At 44.3% G+C, this 19910-nt stretch overlaps 1 protein-coding gene across 1 annotated transcript in view; it reads right to left on the bottom strand.

The window, feature by feature from the left end:
• The window catches only part of KIAA1328 (KIAA1328 ortholog), a 256881-nt gene that overhangs the window by 59630 nt on the left and 177341 nt on the right, over positions 1-19910 (bottom strand). The window contains 1 exon segment of the mRNA XM_065406501.1: positions 14343-14444. Coding sequence (XP_065262573.1) covers positions 14343-14444 — 102 coding nt within the window.

The raw sequence follows: 19910 nt of genomic DNA, 5'->3' as shown, positions 1-19910 counted from the left end.
TGAACCTCATCGGGTTTCTTTTGGCCCAATCCTCTAATTTGTTTAGGTCCCTCTGTATCCTATCCCTACCCTCCAGCGTATCTACCACTCCTCACAGTTTAGTGTCAGTCTCCTCTCCTGAAAGAAGGGAGCCAAGTTTACAGCTCTTTGAACTAGTCCCTCTTTGCACCTCAATGGGATTAGGAGGGGAAAAACAAACAACAACAAAACAACCCAGGACAAACTCCAAGTAAAGGGGAGGGGAGAGGTGGGACAAGAAACAGGAAGGATCTAGACCAATGCTAAGTACCACCATGCAGTGACCCTGTATTGACTGCAGGTTCCGATGCCAGAAGATGCTTGGAGACAGCCTCCAGTGATTTTATATGCATATAGGATACAGTAAGAGAAGACATGGAGGAAAAAAGCAATAAACATAAAAAGGAGATGTTGATGCTAATGCTATTGATGGAGTGACAAGAAATAAGGGGATATAACAATACAATGTGAGCTGCAGGCCAGGGTAGATTTGCACAAAGCCTATAGGCAAGCGGCTGCAAACAGAGGGTTTCAAAGAGAGGAGTAACGTGGTCTAATTGTGCAGCAAGGAAATTAGTCTTAGCAGCTGTATTTTAAATGGAGGTGAATGAAATGGATATAAGGGAGGCAGGCCAGAGAGGATTTCACATAGTCAAGGTGATTTTTAAAGTATGTTGTGGAAGAGAAAGCATCAGCATGCGGCAACAGCCTAGGTGTGTGAGGAGAAGGATAGGGGAAAAGTGTCAAGGCGACGCCTGGGGGTGGGGGCTGGCAAGAAGGGTCATATGTCCCTCCCCAGATGATTGGGGGGGGGGGGGGAGAGCACATTCAGCAGGTAACCTCAGTGGCGAAAGGAGCAGGGACCGCCCCCAGCCTGGCCCCAGCCCCAGCCCTTCCATGCAGCTGTTTCTCCTGTCTGGGGTCTGTTGAACAGCTCCGCCAGAGGACAGGCCTGGGGGCGGGGCTAGGGGTGATATAGCCACGTTCTGCTCCTTTCGCTGCTGCGGTTCCCAGCGCAGCAGGAGGACAGAGGTTCCCCTCCTTCCCCCCAGGCAATGTGGGATGGGGAGGGGACAGGAAGAGCACGGGGGCCTGGGCTGGGGGTGAGGGGTCACGTGGGGAAGTCACATGCCCCCTTTTAGCTGGTGCCCCCCTTTGTGTCCCTCCCATGAGTCACCCAACAAGTCTGAGTGACAGAGAGGATCGTAGTATTGTCAATACCAGAAGCAGAGTTTCAGAAAGAAAAGTGAAGAGCGCGTTTTTTGCCAGATTAGGGTTGATCAGACAGCAAGACAACCAGAGAAGCAAAGGGTAAAAGAGTTACTGGCATAGTGATGATAGCTGAATCTGTGGAGGCGGATGTAGTCATCCAGGGATAATATCTGGGCAAATCAAGAAATGCCTGAATCCTCTCTTTGCAAGAAGAAACTGGTTCAAAACTAGTTCCAAGAGAAATGGTATAAAATAGTGCTGCAAAAAACCCCACATAAAAATATTCTCTCCATAAAAATCTAACGATCATACTGTTTCTAAAATTAGGGCAACCACTAAATGAAAGTTAACCTGAACAATAACTTTAGCTAAACTTCAGGTCACATGCATTAATATAATGAGATGAAGAATATGAAAAGGCCATTCATAATAGAATTCATGAAGTTAGGAATGCCATGCTTAGCTGCCTTATAAGATATAATTAATGATCCTATAAAGTACGAACTCACCCGGCCATCCACAAAACCGTTCTTTACATTGGGTAGGACAAGCAAGCTGCTGCTTCCACAACTACTGCCCTTTGAGAAGCTGAAAAGCCTTTTCCACATGCTGAGCTTTGAACCACTACCCAAATCAGAATGCTATATAACAGCTGGCAACCCAATACACATCTCTCATGATAGACTGGTTATTGGTGAAATGTTAAAGAAAAAGTCATTACCTCTTTCCTATTGCTTCTAATACCCTACATTCCTCTAGATTATTTATAATCCCCACTAAACCCATCCTCTGTTTATAGTCTTTTAACACAATAGAAAAATATAAACTATCTGGAGATCTGCCTTGTTTTGTACCACTCCCAGTCATTTGGTACAACAAAGGAAGTTCTCTCTCCATCAAACGGCCTGATCCCTCATGAAGCCCTGATGCTCAGATTCAAGGTTAAAGGATTAAGGCCTGAAGCACTGAGTACCAGAGGAAAGAAATCCAAATATCAAAAGAAACACAAAAATCAATCCTCTGCACCACAGGGGCAGTGTGAAGAACAAGTCAGCTGGGCTGAATCTAAAATTTTCTCTGTGTGGCTCTCAAAAATTAGCACTATTATAAATATAATGGGCAGTTTTGCAAAGACAAAGCACCCCTGGAAAACAACAGAGCTCAATTCAAAATATCATTACACTCTGGAAAGTTTTATGTCACCATAATTTTAGTTGCAAATGCATAAAGTCCACTTCAGAGAGAGAGAGGTCACATGACGTTATCCTTCTATGAAGTTTGTATATCTACAAGTGACAGAATGTAATATTTAGTACAGTTTGCTTTTTGCTTCAATTCTCTGCATGCTGAAGCGCAGCCAAGGTCACAGGAGGGAGGAAAAAGTGGGTTTAGCTTGGTGCAGCTGTGATCATGGCCAGAAATAGCAGGGTATGGAGGATTTCTTGCTTTGATTTTGTAATACCAATGGCTTTTGTTCTTAGTACTGCCCCATCAGTTCAGATTGTAAATGGCTTGATAGTTGCAAGGGTAGGTTCCAAATACAGCGAATTCAAAAGTACCTTCCAGAACTTTTTTGTTTTAATATGATCTGGCTCAACTTTTCCTACTGAAAACTCTTTGGGACACAAGAAAATATACAGTACATTAAAATATTAGTTACTTTAAGAACAATTTTTTAAAAATAAATAGCAATCTATATTAAAACTAATCAAGCCAGGCTTCAAAAGAGGATTGCAATTCATGGAGTGATCTACTAGCTTCTAATGTGTCCTCAAAAGGAGACAACTGCAGGTGTTCTGAAAAATGTCTTTCCCTGTTCCCAAGTGTCTGCACAGGAAAGAACGCCCAGAAAGCATGGTGAACAAACTTACAAGAGCTAGAGGGAAAACGAGAAATTTAGTCACACCACAAATTCCCAGAACATTTTCAATTTCAATATATGAAGCCGCAAAGCCACGCCAGGAGATTTACCATGCACTATCATTACACACTAACAGAACCAGGCCTTTGGAAAATTCACAAGTGGCTGGTTTTTACTGTATACAAATTACCAGTGACATCCAGTGACCCCTGATCCCACCCTCTTTCCACAAGTGTTCGCTAATTGCAAACTTATTTTACTTTTTGAAGACTACAGCTGTAAACCAAGTTAGCTCCATCTTTCCACTATGGGTACGTCTTCAGTACCCGCCGTATCGGCGGGTAGCAATCGATTTATCTGGGATCGATATATCGCGCCTCGTTAAGACGCGATATATCGATCCCCGAACGCGCTCACTGTCGACTCCGGAACTCCACCAGAGCGAGCGGCGGTAGCGCAGTCGACGGGGGAGCCGCGGCCGTCGATCCCGCGCCGTCTGGACCCCAGGTAATTCGATCCAAGATACTTCGACTTCAGCTACGCTATTCGCGTAGCTGAAGTTGCGTATCTTGGATCGATCCCCCCCCCAGTGTAGACCAGCCTTGAGACTGACTAAGCTGCCTCCCCCTACATCCTATGGGCGTGCCCACCCATAGGCTTCCTGTTCAGGCTAGTTTGGAGTGCTGAATATGGCATACGTCATCCTAAGAAGAGATCAGATACAGTTCAGATAAGAGCAGGATAGAAAACTGCTGTAGTTCAAAGTAAACCTGCGGTTATCAAAGAAACCAGTGCAAGTGGAAATGAAGCTTTAGACTCCCCGGACTAACAAACATTGTTGGCTGGTAAAAAAAAACAAAAAACCTCACAGAAATCTTGAAATAAACTTTTGGTCACCAACTATTTCTGCTATTCTTTAAGCCTCTCTGGGTATATCTACACTGCAAAAGAAAACACCTGCAACAGCGAGTCTCAAAGCCCAGGTTTATAGACTCGGGCTTGTGCTGTGGCGCTAAAAATAGACATTCCTGGTTTGGCTCTGAAACCTGGTGAAGGGGATGAGTCTCAGAGCCTGAGCAGGAACATCTACACTGCTGTTTTTAGTGCCGTAGCATGAGTCCGAGCCGGCAGATCCGGGCTCTGAGACTCGCTGATGTGGGTTTTGTTTTGTTTTGTTATTTTGCAGTGCAGCTGTACCCTGGCCTAGGTGGCCGTAATGAAGTACAAATGTGCAGAAAATTCAGTATATAGTCTCCTGTTATGTAACAATGGACTAGGGCAGATATCTGTTGGGGAGATGCTGTGGTTATATTTATTACTCAGAGATGTGTCTCTGCAGCTAATTCAGCATTTGCACTTCTCGCAGATACGTCAAGTACATTTTTATTGACCAAATAAGTTCTCTCTGAGTTTCCCAGCTGATTATGCTACCAACTTCAGTGTAAAATAATCTGCCACAGAGAGAGAAAGCCTGGGTGTTAAAATGGACACTAACAACCGGGCAAGCAGTTTCCAGCTACCCAAAGTAAAAAAGATTCTATAAGCCATTTGCAAGACCAGTTGATTTCTGTCTGTTTTAATGCTGTCAATCTGCCAGTTTTAAAAATATTCAGGAGGAGAAGAAAAAAAATCCTAGCCAGCTGCATTCAGTAAATGCATAAGTTGCCTAAGTGGCACATCGGGTTATTAAACGTACCTCTAGAGAGCAGGGAACAACTCATAAATGAATTGGAATTTGGTGGTCTTAGTCAAACCCTGAACATTCTGGCACGATTGGCAATTTCTTCTCTAGAGACTCCAGACTGGAATAGCAGGAGGTGATGCATGTCGTGATTGAGGAGAATTGACAGATGGCCCCAGGTGTGAAATAACAGGGGTGCTGCCGTTTGCTACTGAGATACACTGGCAAAGCTATGCTGATGGGAGTCCTTGAGGACTGGAAAAGCTGGGGGGCTGCAGGTTAGGACAGAAGTGTATTTGCATAATTGTGAGGTTTGATTTTTTTTTCAAAGAGTGTGTGAAATAAATCACATGCCTGGAACAGCAGGAAGGGCTGCAAGCCATTCTTTTGCATTTATAGATAATTGTCTTGAATATTTGGACACATCGGTATAGCTAGCACAAGATACATAACAATTCAAACAATCCTAAAAAAATAGAGTCAATAATACGTATTTAACAAGGAGCAAAGATAACTGTCACCTTCTCTCATAAAATAATAAAAAAGTTATACCGTAAACATAAAATCTTCTAAAAGACCCTTGATAGTGTTCCCTCCTGGAACTATCACCATAACAACGAACATTTCAATAGTGGGAAAGTGCTATTAAATTCTCCGTTTGATATTTCCAGCTAACTAAAAATATAAGAGGGAAAAACACACAAGGGTGAGATAGATCCACACACACAAATGAGAAAAGTGTTTGATGAAATAAGTGGTTGCAAATTACATCTGGAAAATCTCTAGTACTGGAGGGAAAAAATCCTGTAACAGGCACTGTCCATTCAAAGGGTGCCCTTATATAACAAACGTATTTGATACTAATTTTCTCAAATGTTCCTATATGAAACATGTTCAGGTGAGGGTTGAGGTAGGCTGGCAGAGTTGCGTGAAGTCCCAGAAATGGATTAGCAGAGGGTGCTATAGGGAAGAAAGGAACAAGGTGCATTGACAGAGATGCTGAAGGGACAAAGCAATACAACAGCAAGGAATGCTATAGGTTAGCATTTAAGCACGCAGAAGAGTTAAAAGGAGGGGTACTTGCACAGCATCTCACTGAACTATATCTGGCTCTAGTCAGAGCTATTAGACAGCCCTCATTTCCATGGTGTACTATATTCATATTCAGATCAAACAAAGGGGAAAGTGGTGGATTGTTTTAAAATTCCATTCTCCCCGATGCAGTTATCAGGAGTATGCACAAAAGCAGGTGCCATGTGAACAGATCCTCCTGAATGAGCAAGGAGTGGGTACTTGAGCATGTACAAGGCATCGGCACCTGAGAGATGGGAAATGCGTTTTAAAAAGCTGTTTTATGCTAATCAAATAGAGTAGGTTATGCTTTTATTTTTGAATATTTTAAAGCATCTTACACCCTGGGGCAGACTTGAAAAGAAATTCTACAAACCGAACTTGCCTCTAATTTTAGAAGTTATACATCTTTTGCTGAAGATCTATCCTGGACTCACCCATGTGCACACCAAGCTAGTGAAAACTATCCCCAATAAAGCCCTGCTCCCATGGCTGTGCCTGAGAGAACTGGAGATCCTGCAACGGCAGATACTGCAGCTGCCTAGAGATGGCCAATCTGTGTATCAGGAAAAGAGCATTCTTCCCAAGCGAGTCCCTCCTTCTGTTTACACCTGACAGTGAAGTGACAAATTCAGCATTACAAATTCGCATCAGGAGGATCCAAGCAGGCAGAGATGGGCAACATTTGTTGAAAGGCTTTGATAATTAGTTAAATGTAAAGGGTACTTATGGTAGAGGAAATGAAACACATATCCATTCAAAAGTTCGGTATATTTAAAGTGTTCCCCAGAGTCAAAGTTTCCCCTTCCACAAACAGGCAGATTGCCATGAATAGCTCAGACAGAAATCAAACTGCTCTATATTTGCTCTTGAAATCTTTTCTTCAAGTAGGTAAAAAATTATGCCCTACAGGAGATGACAAGATGCCTTTAAAGTACATACCTCATTTCTGACTACAATTACCTTTCGCTAGCTTGGCACAGCTGCATGCTCCTATTTGCTTTTGTTTTTCCATTAAGGGCTCGTCCATTATTTGTACCCATCCTATGAATGCCAATGATGCAGATTCCCTTGCCTATGATTCTCTCCACAGATAATAGAGAATAAATTGCAATTAGATTTTGGTAATTGTAGATAATTAACTCAAAATGAGCTGTTAATTATAAAAATCTATGTTTTTCAGTTCTTGATTGTATTATTTATTTTACTTGTAAATTCCAATGTCTCACTCGAGCAAGTTTAATATTTTAAATACTTTTGGCATTTTTTTTTAAAAATACCAAGAGAATTTTAAATTGAGCTTTGCTTATTTGAAAATTAAAATTACGTTTCGGGGAGGTTCCCTTGAGAAGCTCATCCAAACTGGAAGATAAACAGGGTTGGTTTTCCATTATGATTCTTAATAATATTTTCTACAGCAAAAAGCCTTTGGCATTTCAATACAACTGCCAGATTGCTCAGAAGAGAAAACAGTTCCCACCTTCCATTCCAGCCACACTCACGCGGCACCCTTTTCTGAGACTGAAAAAAAAATCACTTCTATATTCAAATGCATAAAGGAGACAAATGGACTTGTCTTCATAGCCTCTTCCAGCCTTACATTAGATTAAATTATTTAGGGAGCATTCATCTGGTAACCTTTGCAAAACTGAAGACTGAGTACAGGAAACAAACTTTCAGATGCCTTGCTGCCAAACTTTGGAACCAGCTGGCGTTGTGACTTGAGACTGCAGAAATGCATATTAACTTTGAAAAATTACTGTGGGTTTAATCAAGAGAATGAGAGAGAGAGAGAGAGAGAGAAAGGAAAAAACCTTATGAAATCTGGAACTCATTTTGTAAACAACGCAGTTTTTCTTCATTCCCCCCCTATATTAAGTAGACTTTGGCAGGTTTTAGCAACCTATTGCAAAAAGACCTGCAGATGTTCTAGGTTACATTTCTCCTTAAAGTGCAATGCTAGAATATATTTAACTAGATCTATTTTCTGACTCTCCTTTGCTACAGTGATCATGGAATCACATGGTTTTGTAAAAAAGGGAAAAAAATAAATGAGGATCACTTTTAGGACTCTCCTCATCTGTGGTGGTAACCTAAGTTTAAAATACAATAAATTCCACTGCCTGTTAACACAAAGGTGATTGGATAATCAGTAACTCATATAGCAGAAAGAACAAACTAGAGAGTCCGTGAGAAAGATATCTCACCCCACTTTTTTATTAATTTAGATGGAATACATGAGTCAAAAGAGTTGAAGGTATTGATATGACCCTGTCACTGTCCAACATTAAACAGTGGTAAACAAGGTTCAGGGTTTGGTGTACACACAGACCTCAGGTTGCTTAGTACCATGGCAAACACACTATTAAACATCCGTTATAACTTTTTATTAAAGATACAGAAAGAAGGAAAAACAGTTAAAGCATTTGAAATGCAAGGTATTAAGTAAGGTTTTCATTTTAACAACATCCTCATTCCATTTAGCAGGAGAGGGTCTTTAGAAGGAAAAAAACCCTTGCCTGATGGTCTCTTACAGGGTATTAAAGATGGGTGGAATCTCCTTCCCTAGAGGTTTTTAAGGCCCGGCTTGACAAAGCCCTGGCTGGGATGATTTAGTTGGGGATTGGTCCTGCTTTGAGCAGGGGGTTGGACTAGATGACCTCCTGAGGTCCCTTCCAACCCTGATATTCTATTATTCTATGGGAATAACTGTTCTTTTGGGTAAATGAAGTAGTTAGTTGGATACACTGGAGCTATTGTTGTTGCTGCTGTTGTTCAAGTCCAATCCTATTTCCTAGAAGGCATAACAAGACAAACAAAGGGGAAAGAAAAGAACAGCAAAGATAGAAAATACAGCAACTGTCCCTGGTGTTGAATGTCACTTGCAACCTCACTGCTGGAAAAACACAAACATAGCACATGGTCTTATTAGCTACTCCAAGACCTGGCAAACTTGTACCAGCATTGGGCTGTTTAGGGCATTCTTTATAGCGGCCTCTCTCTGGTCACAGACATACAGCAGTGTTACACAATATACAGTCTTGGCCAGACTCTTATTAAACAGAAAACAAAAAGAGAGGGATAGGAAAAAGAAGAAGTAAAGTGGGGAAGGAAAAGGACACACTGGGAGGGAATATGAGTGATAAAGTTTCACATCCCAAGTGGTGTTTAGCATTCATTAGGATGGAGAAGGTCCAGGCTCCTAAGAGATGGTGGGGGTGGCAGCCATGATGGTGAAGTTCGCTCCTTCCTGTTCTTTCAGTCAGCCAACATTGCAGGAGCCAGTTCTCACCACAAAGTCTTCTTCTGAGAAGGACCCCAAAAGAGAGTGAGGGGTTGAATATCCCATCCCCACATTATTTTGTCCACCAATTATGCCTAATTTCCAACACACCAATTTTGGTTCATTGATTTCCAGTCGTACACTATCCTTGTTTACACAGTCCTTGAATTATATCAGTGGGCTTTTTTGTTTGGACTAATTCAGCCTCTCTCTTTTTTCACCTTTCCCCATCAACATTTATTATAGTTCATTGCGACATTTTATGAACCTTTCACTCACTTCTCACTGTGGAGCTCACAATTAGGGTAAATGCGTAGGCCCAATTATTCCCCTACCACCCCATCCCCAACCAAGTGTGAAGAAAAGAAAATACAGAAGGAAATTAACACTAGGTCACCAGACAGAAAAACAAAACACATCAAAGCCAAGGTTGGTAAGCAAATTTCTCACTAGAAAGTCCTGCTGAGAGGGGGGTGGGAGCGGAGGGGAATTAGAACCGCAGAAAGCACACCTGCAATTTCTGGGCCAGCAGCAGGTGCTGCCTTCCTGGGTGCACACATTTACTTGGGTTCTGCTGCTTGCTGTTCATGATTTGCTGGGATGAGAAGAGGATTCATTGAGTCAGAGACTGCAGGGTTGGCTTGGGATAGAATCATAGAATATCAGGGTTGGAAGGGACCTCAGGAGGTCATCTAGTCCAACCCCCTGCTCAAAGCAGGACCTAATCCCAACTAGATCATCCCAGCCAGGGCTTTGTCAAGCCTGACCTTAAAAACCTCTAAGGAAGGAGATTCCACCACCTCCCTAGGTAACCCATTCCACCCTCCTAGTGAAAAAGTTTTTCCTAATATCCAATCTAAACCTCCCCCACTGCAACTTGAGACCATTACTCCTTGTTCTGTCATCTGGTACCACCGAGAACAGTCTAGAGCCATCCTCTTTGGAACACCCTTTCAGGTAGTTGAAAGCAGCTATCAAATCCCCCCTCATTCTTCCCTTCTGCAGACTAAACAATTCCAGTTCCCTCAGCCTCTCCTCATAACTCATGTGCTCCAGCCCCCTAATCATTTTTGTTGCCCTCCGCTGGCCTCTTTCCAATTTTTCCACATCCTTCTTGTAATGTGGGGCCCAAAACTGGACACAGTACTCCAGGTGAGGCCTCACCAATGTCGAATAGAGGGGAACGATCACGTCCCTCGATCTGCTGGCAATGCCCCTACTTATAAAGCCCAAAATGCCGTTAGCCTTCTTGACAACAAGGGCACACTGTCGACTCATATCCAGCTTCTCGTCCACTGTAACCCCTAGGTCCTTTTCTCAGAACTGCTTCCTAGCCATTCGGTCCCTAGTCTGTAACAGTGCATGGGATTCTTCCGTCCTAAATGCAGGACTCTGCACTTGTCCTTGTTGAACCTCATCAGGTTTCTTTTGGCCCAATCCTCTAATTTGTCTAGGTCCCTCTGTATCCTATCCCTACCCTCCAGCCTATCTACCACTCCTCCCAGTTTAGTGTCATCTGCAAACTTGCTGAGAGTGCAGTCCACGCCATCCTCCAGATCATTAATGAAGATATTGAACAAAACCGGCCCCAGGACCGACCCTTGGGGCACTCCGCTTGAAACCAGCTGCCAACTAGACATGGAGCCGTTGATCAGTACCCGTTGAGCCCGACGATCTAGCCAGCTTTCTATCCACCTTATAGTCCATTCATCCAGCCCATACTTCTTTAACTTGCTGGCAAGAATACTGTGGGAGACGGTATCAAAAGCTTTGCTAAAGTCAAGGAATAACACGTCCACTGCTTTCCCCTCATCCACAGACCCAGTTATCTCCTCATAGAAGGCAATTAGGTTAGTGAGGCATGACTTGCCCTTGGTGAATCCATGCTGACTGTTCCTGATCACTTTCCTCTCCTCTAACTGCTTCAGAATTGATTCCTTGAGGACCTGCTCCACGATTTTTCCAGGGACTGAGGTGAGGCTGACTGGCCTGTAGTTCCCCAGACCCTCCTTCTTCCCTTTTTTAAAGGTGGGCACTACATTAGCCTTTTTCCAGTCATCTGGGACCTCCCCCGATCGCCATGAGTTTTCAAAGATAATGGCCAATGGCTCTGCAATCATATCCGCCAACTCCTTTAGCACCCTCGGATGCAGCACATCCGGCCCCATGGACTTGTGCTCGTCCAGTTTTTCCAAATAGTCCCAAACCACTTCTTTCTCCACAGAGGGCTGGTCACCTTCTCCCCATACTGTGCTGCCCAGTGCAGCAGTCTGGAAGCTGACCTTGTTCGTGAAGACAGAGGCAAAAAAAGCATTGAGTACACTAGCTTTTTCCACATCCTCGGTCACTAGGTTGCCTCCCTCATTCAGTAAGGGGCCCACACTTTCCTTGACTTTCTTCTTTTTGCTAACATAACTGAAGAAACCCTTCTTGTTACTCTTAACATCTCTTGCTAGCTGCAACTCCAAGTGTGATTTGGCCTTCCTGATTTCACTCCTACATGCCTGACAATATTTTTATACTCCTCCCTGGTCATTTGTCCAATCTTCCACTTCTTGTAAGCTTCTTTTTTGCGTTTAAGATCAGCAAGGATTTCACTGTTTAGCCAAGCTGGTCACCTGCCATATTTACTATTCTTTCTACACATCAGGATTTTTTTCCCTGCAACCTCAATAAGGATTCTTTAAAATACAGCCAGCTCTCCTGGACTCCTTTCCCCCTCATGTTATTCTCCCAGGGGATCCTGCCCATCAGTTCCCTGAGGGAGTCAAAGTCTGCTTTTCTGAAGTTCAGGGTCTGTATTCTGCTGCTCTCCTTTCTTCCTTGTGTCAGGATCCTGAACTCGACCATCTCATGGTCACTGCCTCCCAGGTTCCCATCCACTTTTGCTTCCCCTACTAATTCTTCCCGGTTTGTGAGCAGCAGGTCTAGAAGAGCTCTGCCCCTAGTTGGTTCCTCAAGCACTTGCACCAGGAAATTGTCCCCTACACTTTCCAAAAACTTCCTGGATTGTCTGTGCACCGCTGTATTGCTCTCCCAGCAGATATCAGGGTGATTAAAGTCTCCCATGAGAACCAGGGCCTGCGATCTGGTAACTTGTGCTAGTTGCCGGAAGAAAGCCTCGTCCACCTCATCCCCCTGGTCTGGTGGTCTATAGCAGACTCCCACCACGACATCACCCTTGTTGTTCACACTTCTAAACTTAATCCAGAGACACTCAGGTTTTTCTGCAGTTTCATACCGGAGCTCTGAGCATTCATACTCCTCTCTTACATACAATGCAACTCCCCCACCTTTTCTGCCCTGCCTGAACAGTTTATATCCATCCATGACAGTACTCCAGTCATGTGAGTTATCCCACCAAGTCTCTGTTATTCCAATGACATCATAGTTCCTTGACTGTGCCAGGACTTCCAGTTCTCCCTGCTTGTTTCCCAGGCTTCTTGCATTTGTGTATAGGCACTTAAGATAACTTGCTGATTGTCCCGCTTTCTCAGTCTGAGACAGGAGTCCTCCCCTCTTGCACTCTCCTGCTCGTGCTTCCTCCCGGTATCCCATTTCCCCACTTACCTCAGGGCTTTGGTCTCCTTCCCCGGTGAACCTAGTTTAAAGCCCTCCTCACTAGGTTAGCCAGCCTGCTTGCGAAGATGTTCTTCCCTCTCTTCGTTAGGTGGAGCCCGTCTCTGCCTAGCACTCCTCCTTCTCGGAACACCATCCCATGGTCGAAGAATCCAAAGCCTTCTCTCCGACACCACCTGCGTAGCCATTCATTGACTTCCACAATTCGACAGTCTCTACCCAGGCCTTTTCCCTGCACAGGAAGGATGGACGAGAACACCACTTGTGCCTCAAACTCCTTTATCCTTCTTCCCAGAGCCACGTAGTCTGCAGTGATCCGCTCAAGGTCATTCTTGGCAGTATCATTGGTGCCCACGTGGAGAAGCAGGAAGGGGTAGCGATCCGAGGGCTTGATGAGTCTCGGCAGTCTCTCCGTCACATCGTGAATCCTAGCTCCTGGCAAGCAGCAGACCTCTCGGTTTTCTCAGTCGGGGCGGGGATGAGCCAACACACTGCTGAGCCTGAGTCTACCCTTATTAATCTACAATGTCTAGTCAATGTGTGGAGGTAGGAGGAGAGGACTGACTGCTAAGAAGACACTTCTGACACCTAGAGTTCTTGTCTAGCAGTTTGCTTTAGCACCCTAAACAGTGAGAGAGGTTTTCTTTTGCACTGAGAGGCCTGTATACTTTTTTATTCTCTCCTTCCTGCTTTGCTGAGAAGAGATCTTACACACAACCTTTGACCAACGCCTCAGGGCCAAAAGATATACAATGCCAAACTGACTAACCTCTGGCAGGACACTGCACTGTCAGTCAGGTCAGAGACCAGAGAGGGGAATTGTATCCGGGAACGGTTTTAGAAGCAAAAGAGATTTTCCTGCTTAGAATGGGAGTGAGGAAAGGCCAGGTGATCCAGAAGTGCCATTAAGATGGAGATGGACCACATGTGCCCTTGTAGACTTCCTCCAGTAACAGGGAAATGCCACAGCTATCTACAATTATTAATTATATGAGTTTCAGTAGTGTTTAGAGGCCCCAATTGAGATCAAGGTCCCATTGTGCTAGGCACTGTACAAACACCTAGCAAGGCAGTCCTTGGCCTGAACAGCTTACAATCTAAAAAGCCAAGACAACAAAGGATAGCATTATTTCTATTATAAAGATGAGGAACTGAGGCACAGAGAGACTCAGGGTCTATCTACACTGCATTAAAACACTCCTGGATGGCCTGTGTCAGATGGCTTGGGCTGCAGGGCTATAAAATTGCAGTGTAGACATACAGGCTCTGGGACCCCTTGATGGAGGAGGGTTCCAGAGTCTGGGCTCCAGCCTACAATTTTATAGCCCTGCAGCATGGTCCAAGGTCACACACAAAGTCAGCAACAGAGCAGAGAGCTGAAGCCAGCTCTCCCGAGTCTCTGTCAAGTGCTTTAACCACAAGACCATCCTTTCTTTTTGTTATGAATAAATTTGCTAGAGACCAATCTAGACTATTTCATGAGGTCGTTCCTGGTTAGCAGCATTTAACCCAAATCAAATAGAAGTACAGACCAAAAATATGCATGTGGCAGCCAACAACATCTTTTTGAGAAGGAAGAAAATACACCAACACTTAGAAGTACTTGCTAATGGTTAAAAGAAAATGAGAGAGATTACCTTAGCCCCATGCCAGTGCCATTCGTCATAAGGGTTGGTCCTCCTGGCCCGCCTGGTGCTTCATCAGTGACCACTTCTGAATCAAAAACTTGGCCCTTAAATCTGGAAAGGTGGAGTTAGTTAGCTTTACATCCTGGGGAAGCTATTGTAACTGCAGCCACCTCCACCCCCAACACACACAAAAGGGTGAACTCTGATCAGAGCACATTATACAGAGAAGCTTTCACAATACCTCTCCATTTTCTCCCTCACACCCCTCAGTTTTGGGGAAAATAGCTTCCACCTGCTGCCTTTGTTTCTGAGGGCTGTGGTTGACAAAAATTCTTTAATTCTACTGATTTCAAAGACTTGCTCTCTTGAGAAATATGAGAAAAACTATGAAAAATATTCATGCTTCGCCACACTAAGGGATGCCCTAGCACCTGGCAAGAGCTCAAGGGCGGCATGAAAGCTGCATAAAATATAGGAGATTGCAGCTGTTCTCCATCTTTAATATGGTGATGCAGTCCCAGGCAACTGCTGGTCTCAACAGATGATGTTCCTTCTTTATCTGAGTATCCTCTCCTTTGTTTGAATCAAGATAGAAAATAGCATGCAGGTAAGTTTCTCTTTCTATTATTATAAAGATCCAATTTCTGGCCCTCATGGATAGTAACAGAAAGGACCTTAAACCTGTCACTGAGCCAGGACTGAAGATGGCCCATTCTGCACCTCAAGCCAGTGTAATTTTGGGCTGCCAGTGTAATTAAACATACCTAGAGGAGTCTGTAGCATGGCAGTCACCCTGCTCCGGTTTGGAAGGGGTTAAAAAAACAGCCCCGGGAAAAGGCTGCCCCGGGGAGCCAATCACAAGAGGGCTTGAGGCAGCCAATCAGGGCCCGACTGGGCCAGTATAAGAAGGGCTCCTGGGGAAAAGGAAGTTAGTCTTGCTCCAGACTAGAGACAGGGGTACCTGGTAAAGACGGGGGTACCTTGGACAGAGCATACCGGGAAGGGGCAGGCTGAGCCGGGGAGCTCTGGCCTGGCGACCTCCCAGGCTGAGGCCTTGCGGCAAAGGCCTGAGGAGGTACTAGGGCTGCAGGAAGGCAGCCAAGGCAAGAAAAGGCAGCAGTTCCAACCCCCTTGCCAGTGATGAGTGGCCATTACAGACTGAAGTTTGCCCCTGAGAGAAGGAGCTAGATGACGACTGGCAGTAGCCACTGAGGCGAGGTGGGTATAGGGGGTTGGGGGTTCCCGTGGGAGGGGAAACCCAGAGTTTGGGGACACTGCCGTGGGGCAGCACCCCAAGGTAAGGGGCACCGGGGTCACAGAGGGACACGGGGCCAGAGGTGGTGGAGACAACAGGGGCAGATAACAGAGAGCGAGACACCGGCCCATAGAGGGCGCTCTGGAGCTGGATGAGCTAATTCCCGGATGGACCAGCAGGAGGCACCGTGCCGGTGAGTGCCCTGCCTTGCTACAGAGTCATTTCCCCCACCAATGAAATGCAGTCACCTCTGGTGTGAAAAGTGACAGGCAGAGCACATGGGATTGAAGAATACTGAGCCCATTTGAAACTACAGGAGGGAATTTAGGGAGACAGAAAGCAATTATGTTAGAATTGGGCCATGAAAAAAGGGCTAACTCCTGCCCTTGCAAAAAGATATATGGGCATTTTAAGAGCCACTAACTAGTGCAAGTGGTCAGGACCTTTTTTCCTTCTCATTTAAATGACGACACCTCTAGCACCTCAGAATGAGCCTAATCCAGCCCCGCAACAATTCTACCCATTGAGAGAGAGCCAAATAAATTAGCATTAGCTGGTTTTGTTTGTCTGTCTTTTACTATCCTCGTGATGGTAAAAGATGAGTGAATAGGTTAAGTTCCTTCCTTGGTGAGTCTGCCTGACAATTTAGCAAGGTGTATTTGAATGCTTAAGTAAACAAATCTTTGTCATCTGTAGACCTTAGAAGCAATTCTGTGGTTAGCAAGTAGACCAAAGAGGAGAATCACAAAGCTAAAACTAAAACAGGAAAGGGGACATTTGAGAAGGATACCTGTAAATATTAGGCATGTGCAGATATTTGATGTAGATAGTTCAATTGTATTTAACTCTAAAGAGATTGCAAGAAAACCTCTTACATTCAGATTGCTACAGTGTAGGTGCCTTATTTGAAGATGAGATGGCAAATGTACAAGCATCTGCACCTCTAGGAAGAGGTAATGGAAGATATTTTCAAGACTCAGACTATTCACTTATGGAACCTCCTCTGTACTTTTTTCTAGCAACTACAGCTTTGCAGAACTTGAAATCTTCTCGGGAGAAACTGGTTAAAATAGGTGCAATTACAGCAACAAGAATGACATCATTACAGAGATATTTAAAAGTCCTTTTGTTGGGCAGCCAATGCCTCTCAGAAGACTCTGAAAACATTCATTTTAAAAGCAACTCTGCCTGTGTCTCCTTTATATTCTACTTACTTTTTATTAGTGGGACATATGCATAGAAATAGGATATTTGAAGATTAAATGGTCAGTTTTCAGAATGGAGAGAAGTAAATAATGGTGTCTCCCAGGGGTCTGTACTGGGACAAATCCTGTTCAATATATTCATAAATGATCTGGAAAAAGGGGTAAACAGTGAGGTGGAAAAATTTGCAAATGATACAAAACTACTCAAGATAGTTAAGTCCAAAGCAGACTGCAAAGAGTTACAAAGGGGTCTAACAAAACTGGGTGACTGGGCAACAAAATGGCAGATGAAATTCAATGTTGATAAATGAAAAGTAATGTACACTGGAAAATATAATCCCAACCATACATATAAAAGGATGGGGTCTAAATTAGCTGTTACCACTCAAGAAAGAGATCTTGGAGTCATTGTAGAGAGTTCTCTGAAAACATCCACTCAGAGTGCAGCTGCAGTCAAAAAAGCGAACAGAACGTTGGGAATCATTAGGAAAGGGATAGATAAGACAGAACATATCATATTGCCTCTATATAAATCCATGGTACACCCACACCTTGAATACTGCGTGCAGATCTGGTCACCCTGTTTCAAAAAAAGATAGATTGGAATCGGAAGAGGTATAGAAAAGGGCAATACAAATGATTAGGGGTATGGAACAGCTTCCGTATGAGGAAAGATTACCAAGACTGGGACTTTTCAGCTTGGAAAAGAGATGACAAAGGGGAGATATGATAGAGGACTATAAAATCATGACTAGTGTAGAGAAAGTAAATAAGGAAGTGTTATTTACTCCTTCTAATAATACAAGAACTGGGGTCACCAAATGAAATTAATAGGCAGCAGGTTTAAAATAAACAAAAGGAAGTATTTCTTCACACAACACACAGTCAACCTATGGAACTCTTTGCAAGAGGATGTTGTGAAGGCCAAGACTATAACAGGGTTCAAAAAAGAACTAGATACGTTCATGGAGGATAGCCAATGGCTATTAGCCAGGATGGGCAGGAATACAAAACCATGCTCTGAAGTGTCCCTATCCTCTGTTTGCCAGAAGCTGGGAATGGGTGACAAGGCATGGATCACTTGATGATTCCCTGTTCTGCTCATTCCTTCTGAAGCACCTGGCATTGGCCACTGTTGGAAGACAGGATACCTGGCTAGATGGACCATTAGTCTGACCCTGTATGGCTTTTCTTATGTTCTTAAGAATACATCTGTTCCTACTTACTTCTCACCTGAAGTTATAAACTTTTGTGAACTCAGTCATTTCCAACTGTGATGAGATGCTTACCCCACACTTGCCTGGAAAGGGTTAATGCAGATGGGGAAGGGGGCTAATTAACCCAACAGGCCACAGCTGAGGGGAATCAGGTGGCCAAGTAAACCCAAAACTGAGTGAGGGAGCCCAACTGAGGAGGAATGATCTGGGCTGGGACTATAAAGACAGGAAATTGGAAATAGAGGGGGCTGATGGGAGAGTCTGCAGTCATTCCCTGAGAGAAGGGAGGTGCATTTGGGCTGGCAAACCCAGAGAGGGGAGGAATTTAGTCGGGGATAGCTTTGAGCAGGGGGTTGAACTAGATGACCTCCTGAGGTCCCTTCCAACCCTGATATTCTATGATTCTATGATGATTCTAAGCCAAGAAGGTAGGACAGGACTCAAGGAAAGACACTAAGGTCTAGAAGCGAATAGGCCTTGACTGCTGTCTACAGGGTCCCTGAGCCAGAATCCGGAGCAGAGGGTGGATCTGGGTTCCCCTGCCAACCATTAAGGGAGTGGCACTACGAGGAAGACTGCCTAGGACTGCTTGAGAGGAAAGACTTTCTGATCCTGGAAAGGGAAAACCATTTGGTGACCTGGCTGGAGGGCTAAGTCACAAAGGGGCACCTCATGGAGTGAGAGAGGGGGCCACAAACCAAGACAGAGAGGTGGAAAGACGGTGCGCAAACGTGGGAAGGGGCATCAACCTCACGAGCTATTCCCCAGAGTGACCAGGAGGAGGTGCCATCCTAGTGGTGAGTGGAGCGCCTTGTCACACCAACACACGGACAATTGTGACTGCCTCCGATCAAATAGGCATGTGAAAACTAACTAAATACAATTAAATTTTTGGATTGCACATTACATACAAAAGCAGCAGAGAAAGTTACTTAGCAGAGTACAGTTTATACAGGCAAAAAACTCCTTCAGCTATAATATTCCCTTTTAAAACTTGAAAAGCAGTTGTGGGGTTGGAGGGAAAGGAGAAAATACATGCGTGGGATGCAGATCATGTAATTCATAATCTTGTGGGATCCTCTTGTCAGTGACGCTTTTAAAATAATATCTACATCAAAGCTCTCATCAAATCCTCTTGCTGTTTCCTTTACAAGACTGCTAAACTCCATCCATTCCTCCCTCTCCCTTCCACTAAAATCCTTGTATTCAACTGAGTCATCTCTCCTCTTTCTAGGGCAACTTTCTCTTCTGTGGTTTCAATACATCTCCTCTATCCTCTCCCCGCTGCCAGTCTATATAAAATGTTGCTGCTAAATCTGTCTTCCCTTACCACCACTCTGTCAAACCCTTACACAAATATCTTTCAGGGCAAGCTCTCACCTTCTACATCAAGTGAAAGCATCTCATTTTCAGCTCACGACGCTACACAATTCTGACCCGCCTACATCGCTGTTCTTATTTCCTCCTCCCCACTAACCCTTCCACTGTTTAAGCACCTCCCATGCTTCACCCAACAACCTGTCTTGTATCTTCTTTCCACTTATTTCCGTGCCTTTTTTCATGGGGCCCCTCATTCTCTAGGGCCTCTCTTCTTTACCTCCCATAAAACAACCTCCCTGTTTAAACCCACTTTTTTTCAGGTAACCTTTCATCAAACACCACCCAGAATTCAAGACTGGACTCACAGAGACACAAAACCCCAACTGAATCGTCCAAATCTGATTTACGTCATAGTCCCTTGAGCAAAGAACCACATCTTCCCTTATGTCTGTACAGCTGAGTAAAGCATCAGCACTCAAGTCTATACACACAGCTCTCATTCCCCTCTACTACTCTTCCTGCTTCCTTTGTCTTATCTAGCACCTTTCTGCTCATTCTGTCTTTCTCCCACTCATGGTTT

This window comes from Emys orbicularis, chromosome 6 (genome assembly GCF_028017835.1).
Source record: "Emys orbicularis isolate rEmyOrb1 chromosome 6, rEmyOrb1.hap1, whole genome shotgun sequence".
NCBI lineage: Eukaryota > Metazoa > Chordata > Testudines > Emydidae > Emys > Emys orbicularis.
The sequence above is the reverse complement of the archived record's forward strand: the minus strand, read 5'-3'. Positions and strand labels throughout refer to the sequence as shown.